Source organism: Miniopterus schreibersii (genome assembly GCF_964146895.1).
Source record: "Miniopterus schreibersii genome assembly, chromosome: 2".
In the NCBI taxonomy this organism is placed as follows: Eukaryota; Metazoa; Chordata; class Mammalia; order Chiroptera; family Miniopteridae; genus Miniopterus; species Miniopterus schreibersii.
The window spans coordinates 183,331,164-183,358,381 of NC_138102.1; the positions used below are offsets into that span (position 1 = coordinate 183,331,164).

At 54.8% G+C, this 27,218-nt stretch overlaps 2 protein-coding genes across 4 annotated transcripts; one reads left to right on the top strand and one right to left on the bottom strand.

Moving 5' to 3' along the window:
- Positions 1-6,232: 6,232 nt before the first annotated feature.
- CENPM (centromere protein M) lies at positions 6,233-17,758 on the bottom strand. Of its 3 annotated transcripts, none has more exons than XM_081128950.1 (6): positions 17,614-17,758; positions 17,027-17,106; positions 14,089-14,148; positions 12,270-12,349; positions 10,865-10,956; positions 6,233-6,945 (listed from the first exon to the last, which is right to left on the bottom strand). In XM_081128950.1, exons 1-6 carry the CDS (start codon positions 17,668-17,670, stop codon positions 6,805-6,807), a joined length of 510 nt encoding a protein of 169 aa, XP_080985076.1. In that variant the 5' UTR covers positions 17,671-17,758; the 3' UTR covers positions 6,233-6,804. The 3 variants fall into 3 exon arrangements, with proteins under 3 accessions (XP_080985076.1, XP_080985075.1, XP_080985074.1); XM_081128949.1 differs by having other exon boundaries at positions 14,089-14,181; XM_081128948.1 differs by having other exon boundaries at positions 14,089-14,196.
- Positions 17,759-21,017: 3,259 nt separating this feature from the next.
- Positions 21,018-24,939, top strand: SMIM45 (small integral membrane protein 45). The gene is made up of 2 exons (XM_081128929.1): positions 21,018-21,325; positions 23,768-24,939. Exon 2 carries the CDS (start codon positions 23,782-23,784, stop codon positions 23,986-23,988), a length of 207 nt encoding a protein of 68 aa, XP_080985055.1. The 5' UTR covers positions 21,018-21,325; positions 23,768-23,781; the 3' UTR covers positions 23,989-24,939.
- Positions 24,940-27,218: the final 2,279 nt, after the last annotated feature.

Sequence of the window (27,218 nt, forward strand, 5' to 3'; positions counted from 1 at the left end):
CTGGCACCATGGTCCAGGGCAGGGGAGCCATGTGGCTGTTGTTCAGGAGGAATGAGTGATGCTGTGGAATAAGGGGAGCAAAGCTGGTCCCAGGTTTCTGTCTTGGGGGACCCTGAGCGCTCACACAGAACCCCAAATAAGCCAGCCTTGAGAAGCCCTGGTCCACTGCCTCCCCAGCCCCTGCCCACGGGCCAGCAACTCCGAGGCAGGAAGGTGTAGGTGGTGGAGCAGCTGCAAAGGAGAAGTGGGTGTGGGGTGGTGGGTGTGGGTGTGGGTGTGTGGTGAGGGGGTGGAGGAGCCAGGAGCCTGGACAGGAGCCCAGGCAGGGAAGGCTCTCCTATGGGGCAGAGGGGTGGGGGTGGGGGAGGGGAGAGGACTGGGCCTCCATCGCCCCATCACTGCTGGTGTTACTACCTGTCACCCTCGGGACTGCAGGGCTCTCATTTAAACCTCCTGCCAGATACTCGGGCAGAGCAGGGGGCAGCCTGTGGGAACCCAGGAGCAGGAACTGACCCTGGGAGAGGGTGGGCCAGGTCTGAGGTCATTTATGAGCCACCTCTGACTCCTCGGGCAGAAAGCAAAGGAGGTGGCCCTCGGGGCCCAAGCCAGAGAGGGAGAACTGTAGATGGTCACTCCTGCACGTTGGCACAGGCAGCCCTGAGGGCGAAGCAGGGGTACTCATTGGACACGAATGTCTACAGGGTGCCTCCTTTTGCTGGCACAGGGCAGGTGCCAAGGACAAAGCTGGCAACAGCAAAGGGCCGGAGGAATTCGTGTCAGTGGTGTGTACAGGCGCCTCCTAAATGGGGAGGGGGGCCTCGAAGCTCTGCTTGGATGACTTCAGTTAAAAAGAGAAATCTCCCCCCCAGACCAGTGTGGGGAACGTCAGGTCACGCCTCAATGTGTTTTCTTTTTTCTTGGCAATTAAGTTTGTTAATTTCTTTATTCAAGTCTTCATCACTTTTTGATTGTGAGATGTGACCGAGAGGAGTTATAGTTTCTAAAATCGACGTGGTTCTTGCAAATTTTCCTTGTTCTTTTAATAGTTTTTACTTTAAATAACTTGACGTCATCACCTCAGTGTTCTTGAGAAGGAAATAAGGGACTTTGTTTCTGAAAAGCCCTCTGATCGAATCTGTCTCATGGTTTTCTCAAGTTTTCATTCACTGATGAAAGTTTTTAAAGGGTGGTTAACTGGGGGTCTGCCAGGGAGAAGGGAGCCTCGCTTGATCTCTGTCCCCAAATGCCCCCCAAAACACCCTCCCCGTGGCTCTGACACCGGCCCTGTAATGAGGTGGGGAAAACGAGGCTGAGGGACAAAGGGATGACCCAGCACATACGCGGGGCCGGCCGGGCCTGTGTTCAGCCAGCTGTGAAGTGCGGCCTGAGCCCTTCATGCCTCAGGGACAGGATGGGGGAAGTGAGGAAATTCGGGGCCTGTTGGAAAGCTCTGGGTTCTAGGGGGCAGTCCCTAGGGGCACAGGTGCCCAGCCCCCAAGATCTGGATCTGAAAGTGCTCCGAGGCGCAGATGCACTCTGTCCTGAGCTGAAAATGAGTTTTATACGTAAGGCTGTGAGTAATACCTGGACACACGCTCATGAACAGACCCTCCAACTCGGGATCTGAGTAAGAGAGGGCATTTCCCTCCATCCCCAGGGAGCCCCTCTCACTCTGGGGTCTTCCAGCCCAGCCTGCGTCGCGCCTTTACGTTCTCGTGTGCGTGTGTGTGTGTGTGTGTGTGTGCGTGTGCGTGTGCGTGTAGGGAGACGGGTTTTGTGTTTCACGAAGGGCCCACCCAGTGGGAGCTGTTCTGTTGGCCTTCCCTGGGCCCCCAGCCCTGGCCCGGGCCTCGAGTTGACTCTCCCCGTCTTATTTTGCCCACATTCCCAGAACAGATTCCCCTGGTCCCCTTGAACATTCAGCTCTTGACAATAGGACACTGCTAGGAAGTCCTCCTCACTGGGGACAGCCCAAAGGATGCGATGTTGGTCCTCTGGATGCTGGAAGAGGGGTGGGAGAGCCAGGGGTCAGTACAAAGTCCTGGAGGGGAGTCAGAGAGGCCCCCACCCATGGCCTCTCTCCCCGTGAACTCAAGCTGTGCAAGGGTAGGTCATGCCCTGCCATGAAGCGGTTACGAAACCTACGCCCAGGTTTTCACAGGCCAGAGCTGCCCCCATTCTCTGTACACACTCACACACACACACTCTCACACATACACTCACACACAGAGGCCTGCGTGTGCACACACAATCCGAGGGGCCCTGGGTGGAGGAATGTGGGCCCTTTATGCCTGATGTCAGGTCAGGAAGGAGCCCCCAGTCTCTGTAGCAGGGAGTGGAGTCCCCACCTCCTGGGGACCAGGCCTGAAGGTGGAAGGAGGCTGTGAGGGGGGCTTGTTGGGAGGGGTATGGGGGAGGAGCAGGGAGACTTCCCAGGGGCCTCCACTTCCTCAGGCCTCATTCGGGGCAGCACACAGGAGGGACACGTTTGCCACTCGCTCTGGGCCTCCTATAGGCCTTGGCCCTGTGCAAATGCAGGGGCAGGCTCTGTGTGCAGACACCTCCATCATTTACCAAAATACTCACTGGGACCTACTATGCTCAGGCTCTGTTCCAGGTTCTGGGGAGACAGCAGGGAAGCACAGAGACAAAACCCCAACAGTGAAACCATTTAGTAGGCGAGAGGTACGAGGGAGAGAAATTCAGGAGGGAAGGGTGCCAGGGAGGGCCAGCGAGTCAGGAAAGGCCTGCTGAGACCTTGGGACAGAGGGACAGAGGGACAGAGGGACAGAAGTGAGAATGACCCCTGAGGACACCTGGGGAGGAGCACACCAGGCCCGGTGACCAAGGCAGCACATGAGAAAATGGCAGGGCACAGAGCCACCTCTCCACCTGCCTGGCCTGTGCCCCGCACCCCCACACTCCTGGCCTCAACCCTGCGGGGCAGGTGGCGTCAGAGTCTACTTTCAAAGAGGAAAGCAAGCTCAGAAGGATAAGGGACAGGCCACGCAGCCCCTCGGCCCCTGAGCTCACCCAACCCCCTCCCACGACACACATCTGTGGGGTCCTCTCCCTCTCGAGGAGCCTGTGGTCCAGCATAGCAGAGGGGGACCAAGTGCTGGGGACCCCCTCTGGGTCTGGCCTTGCAGGGTCATCATCAGTCAGGCATCTACCAAATGTTAGCCTGAGGGCCCCCCAAAAGTGTTTGGCATTCCCCTGATGTGAGAGGGTAGCCCCAAGGAAAGGGCACTGGGGACTGCCACCCACTGTCCCTCCAGAGCTGGTCCTCAGCAGTCCCCAGTCCCTAGGGTTGCACTCAAGCAGGACTCAGATTTAGGGGTGCAGGGCCTGGCAGCCCACCAGTCTCCCAGGCCCCCTCCTCCACCCCTCGGGTCTGCAATTGTCTGGGTGAAGTCCTTTCACAGTGATTCAATACCTGCCCCCTGTGGCCCCAGGGGAGGCTGAGGGAAGGGGGGTTAAGCCAGCAGGCACCTGTGGAATGGGTCCCTTTGGCCCTGGCCAGTTTGGCTCAGTGGTGAGAGCATCGCCTCCCCACTCCCCGGACTGAAGGGTCCCGGGTTCGATTCCTGTCAAGGGTATGTACCAGGGTTGCAGGCTCAATCCCCGGCCCCGGTTGGGGTGCATGCGGAAGGCAGCCAATCGATGTGTCTCTCACGTTGGTATTTCTCTCTCTCCCCCCTTCCACTCTCTCTGAAAAGCAATGGAAAAAAATATCCTTGGGTGAGGATTTTTTTAAAGTTTGTGTTGCAGTCCCGCCAGGTAGGCCTGGCCCAACACTAGCTGTGCAGGGAGGGTGGGGTGGGATGGGGAGTGGGTGGGGAGCAAGCTGAGGTGGGGCTTTAGGTCAGAGCTCCCAGCTCACCTCACCTACCACAGCCCTGGGCACAGCCAGCCAGCCCTCCAGGGGCCACTGTCTGGACAGCAGACACGGCACAGGCAGGGTGGGGGTCAGTTTCTTTGTTTTTTTGTAGTCTCACAAGAACCTCAAGAGGCTCTGGGGTGCAGGGACAGGAAGTGAGCTTCACCAGGTGACACTTCAGGTTGGCCACAGACCCCAAGTCAGTGGGGCTCAAAGGCCAAGCCCTTTCCCACTGCATCACTTCCCCTCTGTGGCTGGGCTGCCCTGCCTTTGTCCCAGGAGGGGTGGAGACAGGCACCGAGATTCAGCCCCCTCCTCACCAGGAGGCCCTGCCTTCTTGCAGGGATGGGAAACATCACGATTGGGGCCAGAATGCATGGGCCTGGGCCACCTCCTACACAAACGTGAGTTCCCTGGGGCAGGCCCAAGGGCTGCCCACAGCCAGGTGGCTTGAGGGGACAAAAGAACCTGTGATCCTGAACAAGCCCTGCCCCTCTGAGAGCCTTGGATGCCTCATCCACAAAGCAGGGGCCCAAATGCCCCGCTGTTTCCTCTGCTCAGAGAGGGTGGACCAGCAGCTTCCAGGCGTAGCTGAAGGGCGTCTCCGCAGGAGTCTCAGGCCGCCCACCCTCTCAGACCAGTCGCCTGTCAATAATCACCTCCCATGTGACCACCTTGGGACTGCGGCCAGCCTGAGAGCTCTTAACATTTGTTTCAAGCTTTATGTTTGAAATAATTTGTCATCTCAATCCTCCCAGGGAGAAAGGTATTAATTAGCCTGACCCCATTCTACAGATGAGGAAACTGAGGTTCACGAAGGTAAGTGACCTGCTTGAGGTCATGAGATCAGTGAGCAGCCAAGCACGGGCTCTCTTGCCTCCCTGCACAGCGCCAAGCACTGATGCTGGGCACCTTGGTGCATAAGGACTGGCCTTCCCGGCCTCCCCTTGGTCAAACTGGCCTCTGGACGGTGCAGAGCAGCTACACCGCCTGGTCAGAGGCAGCAGGCTGGAGAGGGCCGCAGAGGGCCACTGACTGCTGTTGAGGGGTTGCTCAGCTCCGCTGTGAGGCAGAAGTGGCCTCTGGGATCCGGAGCCCCTGCCAAGCTCGCTGGAGCTGGCAGCAGGAACAGCGTTGTGTTCCCCCAGCACTTGGACGGCTTCCAGATCCTCTGCTGGAGAATGTGGCGCCACTTCTCTTGTTAAATGACACCAGGTGGCAAAGAAAACATGGCACAGGGACTGGAGAGAAAGAAGTGTGCCCCATGCTGGCTGAGGGCAGGTTAGGGGGGATGGAGAGAACCACCCCTTGTCTCCAGCAAAAAGTGCCATGCCCCGTCCTAGCTGGCTGAGTCCACACCACCCTCCTCTCCTGGCGTGGGCCAGTGCTCTTAGCCTGCTCACAGCCCTCTCCTCCACGAAGCCTCCCCCTGTGCCAGGGGTACCCAGAAGTCCTCTCCTGAAGGGCAGACCCCAACATGTGGGAGTGGCGCTTAGAGACTGCCCTTCAATGGCTGCTTTCTCAGGCACAAGGCCTGTGTCTTCACTTCTGTTCCCAGTTCAGGGCCTGCCCAGCAGATGCCCCTAACCTGCCTTTGTTCAATGATAAGCCAAATAAGAAAACTGGAGGAAAAAAGCAGACTATGGCCAGGGGTGGGCTCTGCAGCTGATCAGCTCCGTGACTGTGGACACACCTCTGCTCACAAGTCTCGGTTTCATTAACTGTGAAATGGGGAAACATCGTCAACCTCACAGGTCTGCTAGGAGGAGACGAGGAGACTGTGAGAGCTCCGTAGAATGTGAAGGCCCTGCCAATGTCCGGTGACATCTGGGGCCTCAACCGAAATCTACATAGCTGAGGTGCTTGGTGGGCACAGGAGGCTGCCTCAAGGACGTCTGTGCAACTGAACTGAGCTCCAGGGGTGGGCACTGGCGAGGTGCTGGAAGGAAGCCATGGGAAGGAGAAATGTAGGGCCCTACCCTCGTGATACCCCTAACAGGTCTGAAGTTGGCCCACCCTCCAATGAGGATCATGAGTGCTGGCTGTGATGGTGACGTCAAAGCAGAGGCCCTGCAGAGCCGGCACTGCCCAGGGCATCAAGCAGGAATCATCCTGACGCCCGAGGGTGGAGGGCAGGTCCTGGCACAGGAGGGTGAGGGTGCAGAGGTGCTGTCATGCTCCAAGGCAGCCATGACCTGGCTCTCTCCCACCAGACCTCCCATTCGCCCCCCAGGCTGCCCTGTGCCCAGCCAGCTTCTCTCAGTTCTCACAAACTGAGGAATTCAGTGTGTAATTCTGGATTTGCACTAGGTTTTGAACTTAGCTCTGTGTGATTTCAAATAATAGTCACTGTTCACTGAGTGCCTACCTGGCACTGTGCGAGGCACTGACACAGTTTATTAAGAAATATCAGCCCACGAGCAAGCACAGGGAGTAATACCAGCTCAGGCCCTTCGCTGTCATTTCATTCAGTACCCACAGCGCAACAAGGGAAAATGAGATCATTTCACCCCGGGAAACTGAGGCTCCAAGAAGCAACAAGCAGGTTCTCTAAGAATAGCAAGGCCCGGATGTGGAGTCAGACTGGGCTCACGGAGGCCACGTTCCCCTCCCCTCCCCTCCCCTCCCCTCCCCTCCCCTCCTCTTAATGGTTCTGAGTCAGTTCACCTGCAAAATCAAAGTGGTGGGTGAGACAAGTGAGTTTCTAACTGTTTTTAGCCACAGACCCTTTGTTCAAATGAGGTCTTGAGGGGAAATGGACCGTGTCCGACGGGGAGAGACAAGGCTCTGCTGGAGTGAGTGTGGGAGAGGGAGGCGGGCTGCTCCCGCCAGCGTGGCTCCCCGCTCAGCTCTCCCGCGGGGCAGTGACCGCTGACCCCTGGCAGGGCCTGTCAAGCCTCGACCAGGCCTTCAGGCAGCGGCCTTCACAGGTCCTCCAGGAAGAGGCTCTCGGAGCTCCTCATCAGGGACAGCAGGTTCAGGGCCGAGACGCCGGGCACGTGGCCCGCACAGACCTGCAGCATGCGGACCAGGCGCTGCGCCATGGTGACCCGAAAGCTTTCTACCTGCAGGGGAAGAGCAGAGAGCTGCAGTCAGAGCAGCCGCGCAGGGCTGCCTGAGGGGGGCTGGGGTCCGAGACAGGGGCACAGATCAGTGCACCGCTGCCCATCGCAGCCATGACCTCGTCCACAGCACGCCCACGGCACGCCTCTCCAAGCAGCTTGCAGCTATCTCGGCTTACAACTCCTTCAAACACCCTCCAGGGACACCAGAGACGATGAGCCCTGCTCCAGAGGAAACGAAGGCTCAGCAGCAGGGCTGGCGAGGTAGGCAAACTGTCCAGAGTCACACACTTAGTGACCACGCAGCTGGCATCTCAACCAGGGGCCAGAGGCCCTGAAGGCTCCCTTACCTGGATCTGAGAAAGACACCCCAGGGATGGGCAGGAGGGGTGGGCGGAGAGCAGCCCTCACCAGGAGAAGGGAGATGCCTCCAACAAAGAGCCCCCGGACCAGGGCTTTGGGAGGCTGCGGGGCTGAGGAGTGTGGGTTACACTGTTCCCGGGCCTGGCACCAGCTGCTGCCGGCAAATAGGAGACACTCCATAAACGCTCATTGAACGTGACGTTAGATGTCCCCCGCCAGCAGGGGCCTTGGAAACACCGCCTCCTTCCCGGTCCCTCTCCAGCTGGGGAAGGCGCCGGGCTCACAGAGGCCCAAACCAGAGACAGGCATCCTCCCGTCCTCCTACTCTTACTCCCGCCATGTGTCACTTGTCACCCCCTCGGTCCTAAATCTGAGGTGAAGCCATGGTCCTCATCACACTGGCCTCATTCCCAGAGACTCTCCAGTAGAATCTGACGCAGCCCCTCCCTCCTTGAAATGGCGTTTTCTCCTTCGCTCCCAGGACCCAGGGTCACCCACTTTCCTGCCCACCTCCCAGGCTGCTCCCTCCTCTCTGTCCAGCACCTAAGTGCAGGGGGCTCCGGTGCCTGGCCCTCCCCACACTAACTCCTTAGATGACCGCATCCAGTTCTGTGGCTCTAAAACCATCTCAATCCCAAATTCCATCTCCAGACCTTCCCTCTCTGTGTCAGACACATGTATCAGCTGCCTGCTCGGTTTCTGTGTAAGCTAACAGATACCTTAATCTTAGCATGTCCAAAGCGGAGCCCCTGGGAGTCCCCGAAACCTGCTCCTCCTACGGTCTTCCCTAGCTCAGCCAAAGGCCGAACGCTCAAGTCCCCCGGACTCTTCTTGCTCTTGTGCCTCACATCCAGGCCACCAGCACAGCCTGCCACCTGGAAACAGCCAGTACCATAGAGCATCCCATCTCCCTCTTCCCTGGCACCACCGAGTCCAGGCCACTGTTAACTCTTCTAGAAACAGCCGCTCGGCGTGACTCCCTACTCCTGCCCTTGCCTCCCTTCAGTCTACTCTCCTCTCAACAGCTGCAGGGATCCACTTAAAACCCCAGCCAGGCCACCTCCCATCCTTGCCTCACCCTGCAGTGGCTCTGGTTTTACTCAGAGTAAAAGCCACTTCCTTTGCTACTGCCCACAGGACCTACTGATCTGGCCACACTATCACTCTGATCTCCCCCTACTCTGCCCCTTGTTGGTCTGCTCCAGCCACCCACATCTCCCTGTGGGACCTTGAACACACCAGGCAAGTTCCAGACTCAGGGCCTTTGCACATGCCGCTTCTCCTGCTTAGTGTGCTTTGCCACCAGGAGCCTTGATGGCCTGCCATTTTTTGTTGTTTTTTTAAATGTTTTTTATTTCAGAGAGGAAGGGAGAAAGAAACATCAATGATGAGGGAGAGAATCATCGATCAGCTGCCTCCTGCACGCTTCCTACCTGGGATTGAGCCCGCAACCCAGGCATGTGCCCTGACTGGCAATCAAACCGTGACCTGGTTCATGGGTCGACACTCAACCACTGAGCCATGCTGGCCGGGCGGTAGCTTGCCTTCTTACTGCCTTTGTCTTCACTTAAAGGCCGCTTTTTTAGTGAACACCCTATCTAAATCTTACTGCTTCTCCAACACCTGACATGTCACCCCCCCCCCCCCCATTTTCTAACAGATTATGCATTCTACGTCTGCTTCGTCCACCAGAATAGAGCTGGGATTTTTTTATTTACTGTTTGGTTCTATGCCGCATCCCTAGTGCCTAGAGGAGTGCTTGGCACACTGCAGACATGTAAGAACTATTTGTTGAATAAATCCTCTTACTCTAAGTTCTGTGGCCTTTGCCTCCGAAATATAGCTCCAAGCCACTGGCTCAGGCTCTGCAGCCTGCCTCCGGTCTCTGGCCAGGCCTCCTCCAATCACACACCACACTCCAGAGGCCTGGCCCCCAAACCCAAGTCTGACCACATTCCAACTGCCTCTGTCACCTACAGGAAGGAAGGACTTAATCCCACCACCAGGCTTCTAAAGCTCTGCAAATTCTTCTGTTGCATATATAACGTGCCCGTCCATCTCACTAGATTCTGAGGGTCAATGTCTGACTCCTTTGTGTTCTCAGGGATCAGAACTCAGAAATCGGCAGAGCTAGGAAATAATTTCAGTGGGTGAATCCCACACCTCGCTGAGTGGGTTTCCTCATGTGTAAAGGGGGTGATAATTCTTGCCGTGCAAAGACTCAAAATATGGTGGGACCCAAACTTGACTACGTGGAGGGGTGTGACCTGAAAGGTCCGAGGAGTGATGACTCTCCAAACACTGGGCCCTCCCTCTGAGGGATGCAGGTCTCGGTTCTCAGCAGGTCTGAGGGGGACTGGAAATAGCAGCCACGGGCCTTTTCTCAAGTTCTCAGGCTCCAGGTAGCCCAGGACCTGGTGTGGCCTGCCACCTACTGGCCATGCGCGGAACTGCACCGCCCACCACCCGGTTAGCCGACATCTTCATGCACTGGCCACAGATTCTGCTAATGCTCCTGACATCTCTTGCTTACACTCATAAAGCTAAATTCCACTCAGAGGTAAAATAAAAGAAGTAATCTTCTTCTCACCCATGTTCACAGATCTCCTAAATTCTACTCTCAGATTGGAGGGGTCCACAGACCGCAGAATAAGAACCCGTGATCCAGATGGTGGTGAAGGGCCGCATGCTGACTCAATTCTGTTACATCACTTTGCCTTTGGGAATGGGTGTCTTCATACCAGAAACACAAGTCTTCTAAATAAGCCTCAAAGCCAATAAATAGACCCCAAAGCCACCTGAGCAGGCCTGGTGCATGGGTAGGGCAGCCCAGGCCCTGGAGCCCTCAGCAGACCTCCCGGGGAGCAGCATCAACTCCTGCTCAGGACCCTCTAGCAAAGTTGTCAGGATTCGTGCTGCAGAAGGAGAGGCTAAAGAGCAAACAGAAACCTGCTCGGCACTGCCCACAATTAGGGCTCACCTTCAGAAACACCAACAGAAGTGAGTCAGGGCAGAACCAACACCATATGTATCCATCCAACATCTACCCACCCAGCCACCATTCCCACTGCCTGCTGGACACTCTGCCCCAAGCTGGGACTGGACAACGTCTGCAATCAGAGCGGTGAGGGGACACGGCATTCTGATTGCCCGGGTCATGAGGATGCACTGGTTAATGGGACAGATGAGGTGCCCGGCCTCACGGCTCTTATCCCTTGTAAGAGAGTGAGATATTAACATGGACCCACAAATACACACACAGGCTTGGTTACGAGTAGAGAAAACAAAACAGAAGAATAAGCCAGGTAAGAAGGGATAGCACCTGGCACATACGAGGCACTGAAGATGAATATATGTCATCCACTTCACATTTGTGTACCCAAGGCTTAGAATGACCCATCCAAGTCACAGTCAGTAAGTGGACAAGCCAGGATTCAAACCAGGACCTTGTGTCTCCACGTCAGGATCCTCACTCAGTACTCAGGGGTCCTCCGAGCAGTCCCGATGAGCCCACTGTGCGCTGACCGCCACTCCCCACACCCGCGTGATGGATCCTCACCTCCAGGTCACAGAAGAGCAGGGGGCTCCGGTAGGCTTGGGCCAGCTTCAGCACGGTGTTCCGGTGGATGCTGCAGTGACTCTCCCGCCCGGCTGCAAAGAAGCGGTGAGTGCTGCGGCTGTGCCCACTACCTTCACGCTGCCATCTAGGAAGACTGGGCCAGGCAGTTTACTTCCCTCTCTGGGCCTGTTTCTAACTAGTCGGGGTGATAACCCTGTTCCATCTCCTCTTCAGGGCTGTTGAGATCAGGTTAGAAAGTAAGGCTGAAAGGGCTTTGGAAGGGCTATGAAAAGTTTCCTGGTCTATAAAAGGTGACAGTAACAGCCCCACTGAGTTACCATAGCGACTCAGTGGATTGACATATAAAAATGACCTCGCATTCATTTAGTCACCAATGCTTTTTATTTCTATTTTTTTAAAGACTTTTTAAATTGATTTTTTTTAGAAAGAGAGGAAAGGAAAGGGAGAGAGACAGAAACATCAATGTGAGAGCGAAACATTGATTAGCTGCCTCCTCCATGCCCCCTACCAGGGATCGAGCCTGCAACGTGGGCATGTGCCCTGCCTGGGAATAGAACCGGCAACCTTTTGGTGCCCAGGATGATGCCCAACCAACTGAGCCACACAGGCCAGGGCTCACCAATGCTTTCTGAGAACAATCTGTGCCAGGCTCACAGTTCAGCTCAGGGGGCAGACAGGTAAAATGCACCGTCAGTGCAGGATGGGTACCCCATGGTCCCAGATTGCAGGGCTGGTCAGGGAGGCTTCCCCAGGACAGCGAAAAGAGAGGTTATTAGGCAGAAGAGGAAGAGAGTATCTGAGAGAAGCCATATGGCTCAGGAATATGACTACGTATGAATCTCAGCTCTACTACTTTTTAGCTATGGGGCCTTGGGCAAGTTACTTAACCTCATGACCAGTTTCTTCGGCTATAAAAGAGAGACTAATGCCCACCTCAAAGGGTTGTTTGTGAAGACTAGTGACATAAAACAAGGCACCCAGAGCAGTGCCTGGCAGACAGTGGGTGCTCAGTGAAGGTTAGCTATCGTTATTTCCACTGCTAGTAACACAAAGTTGCAGAGACAGTAGACTTGTTCAGAGGACTGCAAGCTGAACCAAAGAACGGGAGAGCTAGGAGGTGAGAGTGGGCAGGAAGGCAGGGGCCAAGCTACAGAACATGCTGGGCCTTTACAGGAGTTGGGTTTTACTCTAAAACTACCAGGAAACTCTAAACAATGATCTCAGCAGAATTAACTCAGTGGAATGACCCGCTCAGACGCACTTTTAGAAAGACCGACAACAGGTCAGATTCCATCAGCCAGGTGCTACCACAGTGCAAGGGGTCCACCACAGTGCCAACTGCCCTGGGTGGGGGTGGGCAGGGGCGGGCGAGGGATGCACTTACCGCCCGTGGCGAGGAAGCCCACCTTCCCCAAGAAGAAGGTCGCATCCACATGGTGCAGGGACTCCTCCACATTCTGCAGGCTGGGGTGCCAGGCCGGGGAGAGAAAACAAACCAGAGGACAAGCCTTACAACAGAGCGCAGTGGCCCGCTCCCCACCCCAGGGAGGCCAGAGAACAAGGAGGTGACAGGAAGCTGCCCAGCGTACTGGAATACTGGGTCCTTTTCATTTTCTCAAACTGCTTTTGATTACAAAGTGACCCAAGCCTGTCAAGTAGTGAAACAGGAAATATGGATGTATAATTAAACAGTAAAAGCCCTCTTCTCCAGTGCCACCCTTTAGTCCCAACTCCCCAGAGGGAACTGCTGCCAGCCGTTTGGGGTGTAATTCTTCTAGAATGTTTTTCACATGCAAATACAGACAGGGAAGCATCCACATATCTGTCTCATTCTCTGGACCGACCACAGCACCACACAGTTGTCCCAGTGATGGGCACTCCCGTGGTCTCCGCCCCTTCCTCAGTGCAAGGATGCTGCAGGCACACTCCTTTACACAGCCTTACACGTCCAAGCAAATGTGTCTGGAGTACAGAATGGCTGGGTCTTTTTAAAATGTATATAGGTATTGCCAAATCGCTTTCTAATCAGGTTACAGTGTTTAGACAAGGCACCTGGCCTTCGGCCAAGGCTTTCACTTCCTGCGGTCCAGGGAATGAGTGATGAAGGCATCTATGGTCTCCTGGTCAAAAAGCCATCTTGGTCAGGAGGCCCCGGCCAAGGTTTCGGCCCGAACAAGGCTAACAGCAATGATGTGCCTGCCCCTAAGTGTGGCTGGAGAGCAGCATTTCTCCGAAAACTAGCCAGGATCCCTTTTGGTGAATAGAGAGGCTTCACCCAAACAGCAATAGGTCTGCTGAGCCAGGACGCTTGGGAGTCATGGCAGCTGACGATTGCTCAGCCCGTCACAGGCTTAAGTCACTGCTGACTAGTTCTGCCTGGTCGGAGGGTGAGTCTGGACTTAACCCTGATGCTACCTGTGTCTGGTGTCGCTATGCCCCTGGGATCCCAGATGTTTTGCCCACAGCTTCCCTTAATCCCCACCATAGGCCCAGAGGTTGTGTTGGTTTCTGTCCTGCACCTCGTGCCCTGCCTAACCTCAGTCAGCTGTCCCCCAGGGGGGAGAGGGGACACCTCCCTTCTGCGCTCCTCAGGCTGGCTACAGTCCTGTCCCCAGGGCTGCCATCACCACAGGGAGGCCAGGCCAGGCCACTCCAGCTGCCACTGCCATGGCCCCACACTAGACTGGGCTCCTGACCTCACACAGGTTGTAATAGTCCCCTACGCCCTATATTTTTCACATTAACTCTTTGCCTGGAACATGTGTTCACTCCCATCTTTACCTGGCTAACTCCTTCTCACCTTTCAGGTGTCACCTCCACCAGAAAGTCTACCCTGACTAAGTCCTGAGAGTTAAAGGTCTTGTGTGGGCTCTCACAAGTGTTCGAAAGACTAGCCTTCTCCCACAGTGGACTAGGAACACATTGAGGACAGAGGTCTGTTTCAGTCATTCTGCGCCTGCTGTCAGGGATACAGAGCAGACCTCAGAAAGCATTAGTTAGATGACAGATGACACTGCTAGGAGTTATTAGTGTCTTTTAAACATCTTCTACTGGCCACTGGCTCTCCCTCCTCACCCTCTAGGTTAACCCTAGGCAGCCTCTCCCTGCCTCCTCTCCTTCCCATCATAAGTGAGGTCCCTGTCCCAGCACACCCCTAAGCCAGGGCCACCCGAGCCCCGACAGCCCCGTCCTCTGGCTCTCACCTGTATTTGCTGTGCAGGTTGACCACGAACACAATGAGGTCAATTCGGGGGCGATTCACACTGGAGGGCAGAGGGAGGGAATGTGCCAAGTGGCTGAAAAACAAGAAACTACAGAACTTAAGATACATGTACCCACGTTCCCGTGACCATTTACATGTCCGTCATAGAACAAGAGGCCATCAGAGGTGCTTCACCTATTTACCAGATGCCCTCCTGGGCACGAAACCCCAGGTGAGCAGATGGGTAGGGCGGGTCCTACCCCGATTACTTTCTTCTGACTCCTCTGCCAGAAAGGAGTTCTGTTTAGTAACCGCCTTGGCAAGAGGGAGCTTTGGATAGAAGATGGCATGGGGTTAGCACGCTAACTGCATGCTGGAAGGGAGGCCAGGCTCAGAAGACGGTGCTGAACTGTGAAGCTTAAGGGTTAAGACTGAACTCCTTTGGAGTGTGAGAGATGTAGGTTCAAATCCCAGTCCTGTCAATTACCAGCTATGTGACTCTAGACAAACCACCCTCATCACTCTTGTCTGGACTTGGTCTCTGGTTGTCAAATACCCACCTGAAGGGTTTTTTTTAACCTTCTACTTCTGCCCATTTCCATGTATTCCTATTACCCATCTCCTCCCACCCCCACCTTAGTTACAAAAAGTACAAAAAACACAAAAGTTAAAAAATACACACACAGAGCCCTGGCCAGTGTGGCTCAACTGGTTGAGCTTCCCATGCACCAAGGGGTCACCGGTTCAATTCCTGGTCAGGGCATGTGCCCAGACTGTGGGCTCGATCCCTGGTTCGGTGGGCACAAGAGGCAACAGATTGAGGTTTCGCTCTCTCTCTAATTCAATAATAATATATTTAAAACACACACACACTCCTAAAAGTCCAGTTACATAGAAATTACTACTATTAACATTAATTAGAGCATTTTTCTAAACATCTCTTCATGTATATAACATACTATACACATTCAGACACTAGAATAGATATAATCTAAAAATAGGATAATAGTATTAATTTAATTTGCATTTAATGAAAGCAAAAAAACTAAAGTAGAATTGAAAAAAATAGACGAACCTAGATAAATTATTTTTTAATCACAGAGATTATTTCCTGGAAGTACCTAATTAAGAAAACATTAGTATATTGGTATCATTTTAAACTATATGTTTCAATGTTATCTTTATTGGATTATCTGTTACAAATAACAAGAACATTAACATTCTTATATCCTACCCTACCATTTGGACAAGACGTTATTATTATTATTGTTATTATTATGTATATTTCTATTTTGCTCTAACTATAATATTGGACCTAGGCTGATGAAGCTGTCACTCTGGAACACTGAGGTCGCCATGAGAGAGGCAAAGAGAGCTGAGGAGGCTCTCTCTGTCAACTAAATAGTTCATCAATAAAGAGATAAACACCCAGCCAGGCGTGGGTCGGCCATTGAGCATCGACCTAGGATTCAGGAGATTGCGGTTCAATTCTAGGTCAGGGCACATGCCCGGGTTGTGGGCTCATGCAGGAGGCAGCTGATCAAAGACAACTCTCTCATCATTGATGTTTCTATTTGTTAGATCACCTATGGTATTATTTTTGGCCCTTTTTGGCCCTTAGCTCTGCAACCGCCCTCTTCCTTTTATTCTGTTTTTTTATTGTTTGGTCTTTGAATGCCTCTTAAAAATTCAGATTCTTATTAAATTCCTAAATGGCACAAAATACTCAAAAAGGAGCTTTCTTCTTTTTCCAGAGTGGTTCGTCATCAGATTTCTGCATGTCATGTGACTTGCCCTTGTTTTGGCAAAGATTTCCATGACACTTCTTTCTATTGGGCTCAATGTAGGCAATTTTGTCCACATTTTCCATTTACCCTGATGCTAATTAAATAAATTATTGTTATCTTTTTATTTTAATTTTTTTATTTTAAAACATATCTTTATTGATTTCAGAGAGAGGAAAGGAGAGGGAGAGAGAGAGATAGAAACATCAATGATGAGAGAGTCATTCATCAGCTGCCTCCTGCAAGGCCCCCGACTGGGGATGGAGCCCGAAACCCAGGCATGTGCCCTGATCGGGAATCGAACTCTGATCGCCTGGATCCTAGGTCAATGCTCAACTGTTGAGCCATGCCCGGCCGGGCTAAATAAATTATTTTTAAAAAACCCTTTCCTATTTCTAAGCTATGGGTTTGAGATAGTTGGTTGTGTTCGACGTTCTGTGGCCCAAGAGGCTGGCAAGATGGGTAAAGCACAGACAGGCCTATGAACAATCTTTATTTAGAAAAAAAAAAGATTATGTTCCCTCATCAGAGGTTCTTTAAAGTGCTGCATCAGGATTTATTCTACCTAGTCAGGGGCATTTCCAGTTCCCACGGAGGAAATGCCCTTTAGATTTGGATGACTGGAAGGAATTCAACAGGGACCCCAGAAGCTTATCTTCCTATCAGTGCAAACAACACCGACATACATACAGTCCCTTGACTTCCTCAGCAATTGTTTCTACTTCCCATTAGAAGAAGGAAAACAAAATATACTTCCTCAGTCACCTTTTCTCCAAATTTGGGGGGGTACGTCACTGTGCCAGACACTGGGGATTCACCAGTGAACAAAGGTCAAAGTCCCTGCCCGCAAGGGGCTGACCTTGGGGCCCATGGGCGTGGTAGACTGGCAATGAGTGAACGAACAGGTGAGCAAGGAAATTTCTTATGGTGACAAGTGTCAGAGGAAGAGAACAAGTGTGCGACAGAGTGATGGTGGATACTTTAGACGGGGGTGGGGTGAGCGGGGGCAGATGGGCCGTTAAGGAGGGTGCAGGGGTTCGCCAACCCGCTCCACCTGCCCCCGCCTCTCGGGAGGCTCCTCCGCTGTCCCTCGCGCCCGGGCCAGAGCTCAGGCCACAGCCGAGCCATCGGTCACCCCCAGCTTCAGCTACTTACACCTTCAGGTTGGAGGCGCAGTCCTCCTTGAGCATCGAATCGGCCAGCTGCTGCAGAAGCGCATCCTCCGTGCCCACCAGCTGCCCAGAGAGAGAAGGCGGCCGGTTGATAACTGGGCACAGCGGTGCCTCTGCAGGGCATAGGGATCCGGGCACGGACCGAAGGCGGCCACGACCCCCCGGGTTCTGGCTCCAGCGTGCAGGACGCCGTCTACGGAAAGAAGTCTCCGCCAGGCGCGGGCTGAGAGCCCGAGGTTTGCACCCTCTCGGGTCCTGGCCGCCCAGCTCTTCCTACCTCCCGGACCCTCCCTCGGACTGCTCCGGGCTTTACTCTGAGACGAAGAAAAAGCAAGTCCCGGGGGCCAGAAACCAATCAGAAACCGGGAAATAGTCACCAGCGCACCTACTGGTGGGGGAATCCTTCCGTCTCAGACGGAGGCTATTCCGATTGGTCCAGGGTGTGGCCATCCCGCCCACCACCCCAGCGCGAACAGCGAGCGCGAGCCCCAAGTTGAGCGCAGAGCCCCGGGCCGCCGAAGCACAGCCGAGGAGGAAAGGCGGCGGGGGAAGCGGGGCCGCTGACCCTACCAAGATGGTGGCCGCGTTCAGGCCGGGCAGCTGATCCTGCCACCGCAGCACCGACATCCCAGGCGCAGGTCCCAGGCGCAGGCGGAACCGGCGCTCGGGCGGTGCGCGCCTGGCTTTCAAACCTCCCCGCGGCTCACCCCTGCTGCTCCCGCCAGGGGCACGTGACCCTCTCTGGGCGGGGCTTCGCGGGGCGGAGCCCTCCCTCTTAAAGGAACCGCGGCCTCCTTTTCTGAGGGGTGGTCCAGCGCTGGCCCCAGGCTCTGAAGGTGCTGCCCATGCGACCGGCCTTCTAGTTCACGCCTCGGAGAAAGAAGGTATTCAGTGACTCACTCGTTCACTCATGCTCATTCCCTGTGTCCCCCCCCCCCCCTTTTCCCTTTAAGTCGTACCCGAGGATATGCCTTCACTGACTCCCAGAGAGGGAGGAAGTGGCTTCATGGAACCCCTGCCCCAGACAGGTGGAGCTTTGACTCCCCAACTACGGGGGTGTGGGGGGCACTCCCCGGGAGTCAGGTAGTAATGAGTACTCTGAAAATAGAGTAAGGCAGGCGAGGGGATAAATAGAGGTGGGTAGGAAGAAGCTTCGGTAGGTCAGGAGAGGCCTCTGGACCTCGGTGATGTTTGAGCAGACGCCCGAATTCAGCGAGGAGCCAATGAACTACATATATATATATTTAATATATCTTTATTGATTTCAGAGAGAGGAAAGGAGAGGGAGAGGGAGACAGAAACATCAATGATGAGAGAGTCATTGTTCAAGCCCACAACCGGGCATGTGCCCTGACCGGGAACCGAACCCTGATCGCCTGGATCCTAGGTCCACGCTCAACCGCTGAGCCACGCCCGGCCGAGCTCAATGAACTATATTGAAGAGGCGTCAGGCCGAAGGAGCAGCAAGTGCTAAGATGCCCAGGGGAGCATTCCTGACACTTCTGAGGAGCAGCAGGGAGCTGAGGGCCCCACCGAGTGGAGTCGTGGAAAAACTCTGGGCCCTGGTCAGCACTTTCTAGGAGGGACCGAGCTGAGAGCCGGTAGGTCAGCGTGTCCTTAGTGCCTGCCTTGGGCCAGGGCCAGTGTTGGGAGAGTGACCCCGGCACCAGAGGTCACCCCTGCTCCAAGGAGCCATCAGTGGTTGGGTGGGCAGGTGACAACAGCCAAATGCAGCGCAGTGGGTGACAGCCACCTGGAGCAGCAGGAGCCCAGGTGGAGGTGTATAAAGGATCCCTTGGGAGCCTCTGCAACACTGCGCCGGGAGGCAACTGTTGGTTGAGGTGTCCCTGTGAGTTGGTGCTTGCAACATGGACAGTGCCATAGAAGATGGTTGTGTGTAGGGTCCATACTGTGATGAAAGGTAGGGATTGGCAAGAAGGCCAGACCCAGGCCTGGAGGTTTTGTATCAAGAACACCTTGAACTGGCAGGGCCTCCAGAGACCCTCTGGGCCAATGGTTTTCAAATTGGCTTCTGTGGAGCCCTGGGGAGATGTCTCAAGGGCACTGTGAGGGGCAGGGGAAGCTGTGTGAGTGGGGTCCAGAAAGGATGCCCACCTCACCATTTAACAAAGCAGCTCTCGCTTTATCTCTGTTACTCATTGAGCTTCCATAAGTTTTTGTGTGAATAAAGAATCATGAAGGCCCTGGCTGGTGTGGGTCAGTGGTTAGAGCGTTGGCACACACACCAAAGGGTCATGGGTTTGATTCCTGGTCAAGGGCACGTACTTGGGTTGCAGGTTTGATCCCCAGTCCCCATAGGGGCACGTGCGTGAGGCAGTCAATCGATGTGTCTCTCTCACGTCGATGTTTCTCTCTCTCCCTCCCTTCCACTCTCTCTAAAGATCAATGGAAAAAAATCTCCTTGGGTGAGGGTTAACAAAAAATAATAATCATGAGGTTAAAACAATATCTAAAGGCCACTGATCCCATTTTTTACAGATTTATTAAAGTATAGTTGACATATAATATGCTATACATATTTAAAGTACATATTTTGATAAGTTATGACATATAGAAAGCCCCCACCACAATCAGGATAATGAAAAAGCCCGTAACCACCCCCCCCCCGGGCTTCTCCGTACCCCTCTGTCAACCCTTCCCCAACTCCTCCCTGCCCTCCCACTCCAACTGTGGAAAAGCACTGTGGCAGCTTTGCTCACAATAGCCTAGCACTGGAAACAACCCAAACGCCCTTCAGAGGTGAAGAGATAAACAACTTGTGCACTGGCACAGGCAACATCAGTGAGTGGTGAAAGCACTGTGCTGAGCCGGACACAAAAGAGTGCATGCCGTGTGATCCCATCGAAATGACATTCCAATACAGGCCAACTAGTCTGTGGTGATGGACATCAGGTCAGCGAGTGCCTTTGGGAAGGAGGTATTGACTGACGAAGGCAGGAGGGAACTGCCCAGGGCGATGGAAATATCCTAGACATTGATCTGGGTGGTGGTTGCACAAGTGTATACATGAGTAAAAATTCATCGCATAAGATTTGCATTTTCCTGTGTGTACTTTACATCTCCATGAAAATGCCTCTGTGAAGTCCACTCACTCTCCTTGCCCTGTGCTGGGGAGGACCCGCCACCCTTGCAGGGACCCAGGTGGTTCCAGAGCTGTGGGTGGAGAACCCAGGATCCTGAAGTCATCTCACCTGCAGCCTTCCCCACCTGCCTGTCCTCAGGTTTCTGGGAATGAACTCCCCGGGGAGAGCGTCTTCTCCACCCTGTGGGCCTCTGGGGCTGCTCTCTCCTCCTGAGACAAAATCCACTGCTGTTTACCGAATGCTCACTGGCATATGGGGGTGCTTAGTGCCCGGGGCCCATAACTATCTTAAGCCATATTCCCGCTAGAGGGTGTGTGGGGCTGGTGAGGCAGAACTGGGAGGGGGAGCCCCTGCGTGGGAGCCAGACCAGGGCTCAGACCCTGGCACTGTGACCTTCTTGCCCTGTGATCCTGAGTGACGAATAAGTGAGTTAACATAAAGCTCTGGAAGCAGTGTTTGGCCCTTGACAAATGCTACATCGGACCAATGTGTCTGACTCTCAGTCTCCATCTTTGTTCTTTCCTCTATAACATATGATCCTCATTGGTTCTACTGGTAACTGCTGGTGTCCCCACCCACTTGCCAGGGACCCCAGTCTCTCCCTATTCCCAAAAGGCAAGCCTCCAAACCCTCCCTGTTATCTCAGTTGGGGTCCCCTCCTCTCCAGGCCCTCCAGTTGGGGGGCCCAGAGGCCTGCTGGGTGACTCCCAGTCCTCTCCGGATTCCCCCAAACCCGCCCTGCCTGTCATTCTGTACCACGTGCACAGTGCGAGGGATCCAGAAGAAAAGGCTAGTTGCCTGGGCAACGGAGGATAATGCCCTGGCTCTGCCAGGCTGCTGATTGGCTGAGACAGATCCCGCCTCCTGCCATCCTGAGGGTGGGGGGCAGAGGACAGGGTCTCGGATGGGCAGGGAGAGGTACCAGGGTGCCGAGCCAGTCCAGGACTGTCACCTTCTGGCCCAGCCCGAAGCCCTGGGCCTGAGAAGCTCTGTCTCCCGTGGGGGCATTGGCCTCGCCCTTTCTCTGCCTCCAGCACCCAGGACGGCGGCAGATGGCAGTGCCTCTGGGGATAGCAGCTGTGACTAAGTCCACAGACCAGTGCTGAGCTGCTGAGCCGCTAGGCTGAGGCAGTGTGCTCAGCGCCGAGTCCCCGGAACTGGCATCCGCAGGGCGTGAGGTGGGTCTGTGAGCATGCGGTGGGTGGGGGACTGAGTGGCATCAATGGCTTGGGAGGCAGGGAGAGGGGCTGTGCTACCTCACAATGTTCTGGAAAGGACCTTGGCTGGAATGGGACTGGAAAATTCCTTATAGGTCATCTGGTAACCCCCACCCCCACCCCATCACTGTGCATGGGGAACACTGAGGTCCAGAGAAGGTGACCAGTGGCCCAAGGTCACAAAGAAGGCCAGTGAGTGTTTTGCTTCAACTGGACCAGTCCACTGAGAAGCCAGGGAAAGGGCTAGGGGTCCTCGGTCTGGCCCTGAATGCCTGGGATTTTGCTCATGGGGCTGGAGAGGTTGGGAGTCCCTGGACTCCACTTCTCAGAGCCACAACATTGCAGCTGAAACGACTTCTGCTCTGCCTGAGCACCCGGTTCCCATGTTTAAGCTGAAGGGAGACTGGGGTCCTGGCTGTGGCCAAGGGAGGGGGTACCTTGGTTTTAGTCAGGCTAGTTTGGAGAAGCCTTTCTGCTTGGGGACCCCCTTCTCCCCTCCCCCAGCTCAGGCAGCACCAGGCAATTCTGAACTCTATCTGGTGCTCCAGAAAGGCAGGCAGAAAGGAGGGCACTGTGCTCGCCTGACTCTGTGCCGTCAGAGCACTCTTCATTAGATTCCTCCATGAGTGAGGCACCTTGAGACGTGTCTGTGCTTCAGAACAGCCAGCAGGGACCCTGGGGGACGGGGAGGGGGCTCCAGATGGATGCAGGACTGGAAAGCAGCATCTCTCCCTCCCCTGGGTCACAGCCCACCTCCCATACCCACATGGAAGTCCAGGGACAAGAGGAACTGGAATTTGGAGACAGAGGTCCCAGAAGCTGGGACTTCTTGTCAGCCTGCCCTGGAGGTCATTGCATCCGGCCCCTTTCTTTCCTCCAGGAAGCCAAGGTGGGCCTCTGCTTATGTGCCTCCCCACCCAGGAGGATTCAGACCTCAGGGCATCACTGGGATTTGGGGTCCAGCTCTGTCACTTCCCAGTTGGGTAACTGAGGCCAAGTGAGTGAACCTATCTGGGCCTCAATTTCTGTCAAAAATGGACAGCCACACCTACCCCATAGGCCTCTGTAAGGTTTATGAACGCTTTCTAATAGTTCTCTCCCTTCCAGGCAGGCAGAGGGGGACTCCTCACCCCAGCCCTTTCTTACAGCTCAGGAAGGGTTTGAGGGTGGGTTAAATGGGTCTGCTTTACCCTGTTTCTGGAGATTATCTGTGATCTGGCTTTTGAAGTATGAATAGGAGTTTGCCCTATGAACATGAATGCAAAGGACATTCCAGGGAAAAGACAGAGAATGCAAAGGTGGGGACTGTGTAACATGCACATAGGTGACTGGCAGCAGTTCCATAGGGGCACTTAGGGTGGGAGATGAGGCTGCAGAGGTTGGCAGAGGGTGATGTGAGCACAGTTGGGTGATTCTTAGGAGTCGATGTATGTAACGTTGTTCAAGCACCTTACACCTGCCACCTCCCACTTTCCTGCCTCTGGTTCCCTGGACATAACAGGCAGTATTCACTGAGGGCTGATTCCGTGCCAGGCAGCATGGTGCAAAATGCACTTTAGGCACTGTCTTGTTAAACATTCACAATGACCTTAAGAAGTGGGACCTACTTTGATCCCCATTTTACAGATAAGGAAACCGAGGCTCAGAGAATAAGAACAAACTACTGTATAACACTTATTATGTGCCAGACACTGGTCTGAGCATTTCACATAAGTTAATTCATTTAACAGTCACAATAGCCCTATGATTTTAGGTACTATTTTTGTTCCCATTTTACAGATGTGGAAACCAAGGCCCAAGTTTTTTGGGCTGGCACCTGCATCCACATTCTTATAAGTATGAACGTGGGCATGGGCCTGAATTCGGGAGCCTATGTGGTCCCTGTTGATTTCAACCAGGTTCCCTGGGGATGGGTGTTTGTTTACCACACTTTCACCAGCCACACCTCACCAGGATGTGTGGGTGGCCAGGGACCCATCGATCTGTGAGGGGATGGCAGCAAGTGGCAGTTTGTATAACTAACTGCGAGCCCAGTTGGGACAGCTTAGAGGAAGCGTCACCCAAGCTGTCCTTTACTGGGTGCTCTGAGGGGCCAGTCACCTCAGTGAAGCCCCACTGGGTTCTGGACGCTGAGGCCCGGGGCAGGCACCTTGCTGGAGAGGCTGAGCCAGAGCTGCAGCGCCTCTCATGGCGAGTGGGAGCTGGGCCCCTGTGATGGGGCAGCTCTGTGCTCCGTCGGGGTGTCCAGTCTTGCTCAGGCACTGCCCCCACTCTCCTGAGCCTCGTTCTCCCGTCTGTGAAGTGCTGCTCGGACCCCCCGGCTCTGTGGACCCCTGTGGGCCACCCTGGGTGGGCGGGCAGGACGGGTGACCTGTGCCGGCCTCACCACCCGTGTCTCAGCAGCCGAGGCCGCCGCGATGCCGCACTTCCTGGACTGGTTCGTGCCTGTCTACCTGGTGGTCTCCGTGCTCATCCTGGTGGGCTTCGGCGCCTGCATCTACTACTTCGAGCCCGGCCTACAGGAGGCGCACAAGTGGCGCATGCAGCGCCCCTCGGTGGACCGTGACCTCCGCAAGACGTTGATGGTCCGCGACAACCTGGCCTTTGGAGGCCCAGAGGTCTGAGCTGAAGGCTCTGGGCTGGGGGTTGGGCACTGGGCACCCTCCCCAGCCCCACCTAGCCCAGAGACCTGGAGCAAAGAGAGGAGGACCTCTGGGCTCCAGGCTATCCCTCCCAGCACACACCCCTGGGTGCTCCAGGCAGACCCTGGCTGTGGAAAGATAGGCCCCTGGGTGCCTTGAGGTGTCGCTGCTGCTGCCCCAGGGCCTACTCCCCACATCAAGCTAGCTCACCCCGTGCCACCTTTCCCAGCTCTGGGGACATCCCCCACTGGCCCCCAGTGCCTTTGTGCTGCCCAGCACTCCTGCTCCTTCCTCCTGGAGTCTTACTGCTCTGGGTCTCCCGTGTCCCCACCGAATCCCCAGTTACACTCAGATGGCACCTACCCCAGAGCTTCACTTGGGAGCCTTCCAAGCTGAGCCAAGGAAAGGGCCCCATCCGGAGGGAGGTCAGCTTGGTCCAGACCAGCCCCACCCCTCTGGACTCAGACTTTGCATTGGTATGTGTGGAAGGGTGTGAGAGGGGCAAGACCATAGGGGAAGGAGGTGTGTGTGTGTGTGGGGGGGGGGGGGGGGGGGAGAGAGAGAGAGAGAGAGAAAATCTGAATAAAGCGTACAGACACTTGGAGGGGAGGAGATGCATGTGTGTATGTGTGAAAGGGAAAGTGAGGACCCCAGGCAGGGCAGGAGATGTGGGGATGGGGTGAGCTCCATGGTCAGTGTGGGGGCCACCAGCAGCAGCTCCTACCCCCTCCCTCTAATGGACTTCCCTGTCCCTATACTGCATTCCAAGGCTGAGCCCAGCACCCCCTGAGCCAGGCCCCCAGGCCCCCAACTCCACCCTGGAGCCCTCCTCCGAGCAGAGCACTGTTGCCTCATGGTGGACATAGATTCGCAACCTGCCTCACTCTCCTCGGGCTTCCATCTTAATTTATTGCAATAAAAGACTTCATGACTACCTTTGTGGGACTGTCTCCTTCCTGAGGGTAAGGTCATGCCTATCATCTCGCTGGGTTCACATAGAGCATGTGATAGGGATGGAAATACCGAATCTCGGAGAGGGCAGAGCAGAATTTCAACAGCAGCACTGTTGACATTCTGGACCAGATTGTTCTCTGTCCTGTGTGTTGTAGGATGTTGGGCACCTCTGGGCCTCCACCAGTAGCACTTGCCCCCTGCCCCCAATGGGGACACTGCTAACAGGAATCCCTGGGGTAGAGAACCAGTTAGAATATGAATTCAGGAACAGAGATGCAAATAATGTTCTGTCTGTCTCATGGTATGCACTCTGTAGGGAGGTTGTCCAGAGCTGGTCTGGTGGCTGGTTCCATGCAGAGGTCAGGGATTCGAGTTGCTCCCCTCTGGCAGCTTCACTGTGCCCAGGATGTTGGCCCCATCCAGGAGGATACTCTACATCTCAAGCAGCAGGAGGAGGGAGGGTGGAAGGGACCACCCACTCCTCGATGGCTGTATCCTTACTTTCCCTTAAATTCCACTCTCAGTACTTAGACACAAGGCTACTCCTAGCTGCAAGGGAGGCTGGGAAGTATAGTCTTTAGCTGGGTGGCTGCAAGTCCATTTAAAAAGTTCACTTTCTTGAATGAGGGGGAACAGGTGAAACAGCTACCATTCCATTTTTATAGGGATTTGCCTGAAGCCACAGAGCAGTGGGCTGAGAGTTGGGCTGTGGGCTGAGAGCTGGACAGTGGGCTGAGAGGTGGACTGGCTCTGAGGACCCCAGACTAAGGCTCACTCTTGCACCTGCCCCGTCTAAGGAGTCAGAAAGGGCAGAGCTATCTTCTCCCACCTTGAAGGGGGTGCTGCTCTTCCTCCCTGGGCAAACCCAGAGCTGTTTTGCAGAGCAGGGTTAGGGTGAGGCCACAGAGGCCCTCATGGTCAGCTGAGTGAGTGCCTCCTTCAGTTCCTGTGTCCTGGGCACCTCTCTTGCCTCTTGCTGGCCTGGCACTGCTGCTCTGAACCTCACAGCCCTGATCTCCTAACCCTCCCCCACACTGGGCAGCTTCCCCTCACTGCTGCCTGAGGCTCTTGCAGGCACAAGAGACCAAACAGAGAACAGCTGAAATCAAAGGGTTCGGATCTGGACTCAAGCTGGACCCTAGGGCTCCAGGACGTCACCCAGACATGCCTTCTCCCCACCTCTCTGTCTCACTCAGGCCTGCTTCATTCTCGGGTGGACTGTCTCCACGCAGCCGTAAGGTGCCCTGGCTGTCCCAGGCTCACGCAGCCCTGGCACCGGGCAGGGCCTCCATGAAAGAGTACACTTGTTGGATGAATGGGGCCAGTTTCTTTGGAAGTCTTGCCAGAGGCTACCCATCTGCTTAGAGACTAAGATTTTAGAGAAGCTTGAAGACTTCCTGGGGGTCAGGCTGTTGTGCAGGTTTTTTAAATGCCTTGGGAAGTTTTGCAGAGTCCTGGGAGCTTTCCCTTCAGACCATCTGGGAGCTGTGAGGATATGGTGGGTGTGTCTGGGCCAGGCCCAGAGCAAGAGGCCAGGAGGCGGGAATGTGCAGGGTCCCTGCGTAGGAAGGGCTACAATGTGCGGACTCCGGCCCGGGGGGCGGCACAGGCTTGCCATTGTTCCACCCCCTCCGCTCTCCTCTCTGGCCGAGCAGGAAGGGCTTGGAAGGCTGAGAGACCAGCTCTGGGTGGAGAGGAGAGGCTGCAGTCTCCCCCAAACGACCATCACAATGTCAGTCAACACCCTTACAGAGAGTCCTGGGTGGGAAAAATCCCTTCAGCCCCACCCCATAATGTGGGAGGGCCTCAGAAATTGGATCCTGGAAACACGGGTGTCCAGCTACTGGTTCACTGTGTAAACCTTGGCAAGTCCATTTCCCCCTCTATCTGCAGCTGTGAACAGCTGGAATTGATCCTGAAGTCACAGGAAATCACAAGGATAAATGAAAAAGGAAATCAGAATCCCAAGGTAATAATTTTAATGGCTAACATGAATGGAGCTCATTGCATCTCCCACTGTGTTCTTACAACCATGCAAGTGGGTCAGCAGTGCTGGCCACCAAATATTTCTTGTTCCTTAGCTCTCGCACGTGGCAGGGTTACACCTCCTCGTGTTGGCTGGGGCCTTGTGACTAGTTCTCGCCAGTGAGTTGTGATGAGAAATGAATCCAGACCAAAGCATCTAATAGCTGGCACACGATTCAGCACTCTCCCTTTCCCTCCCCCACAGTGACCAGTGGCTCCTGGAGGTGGCTGTG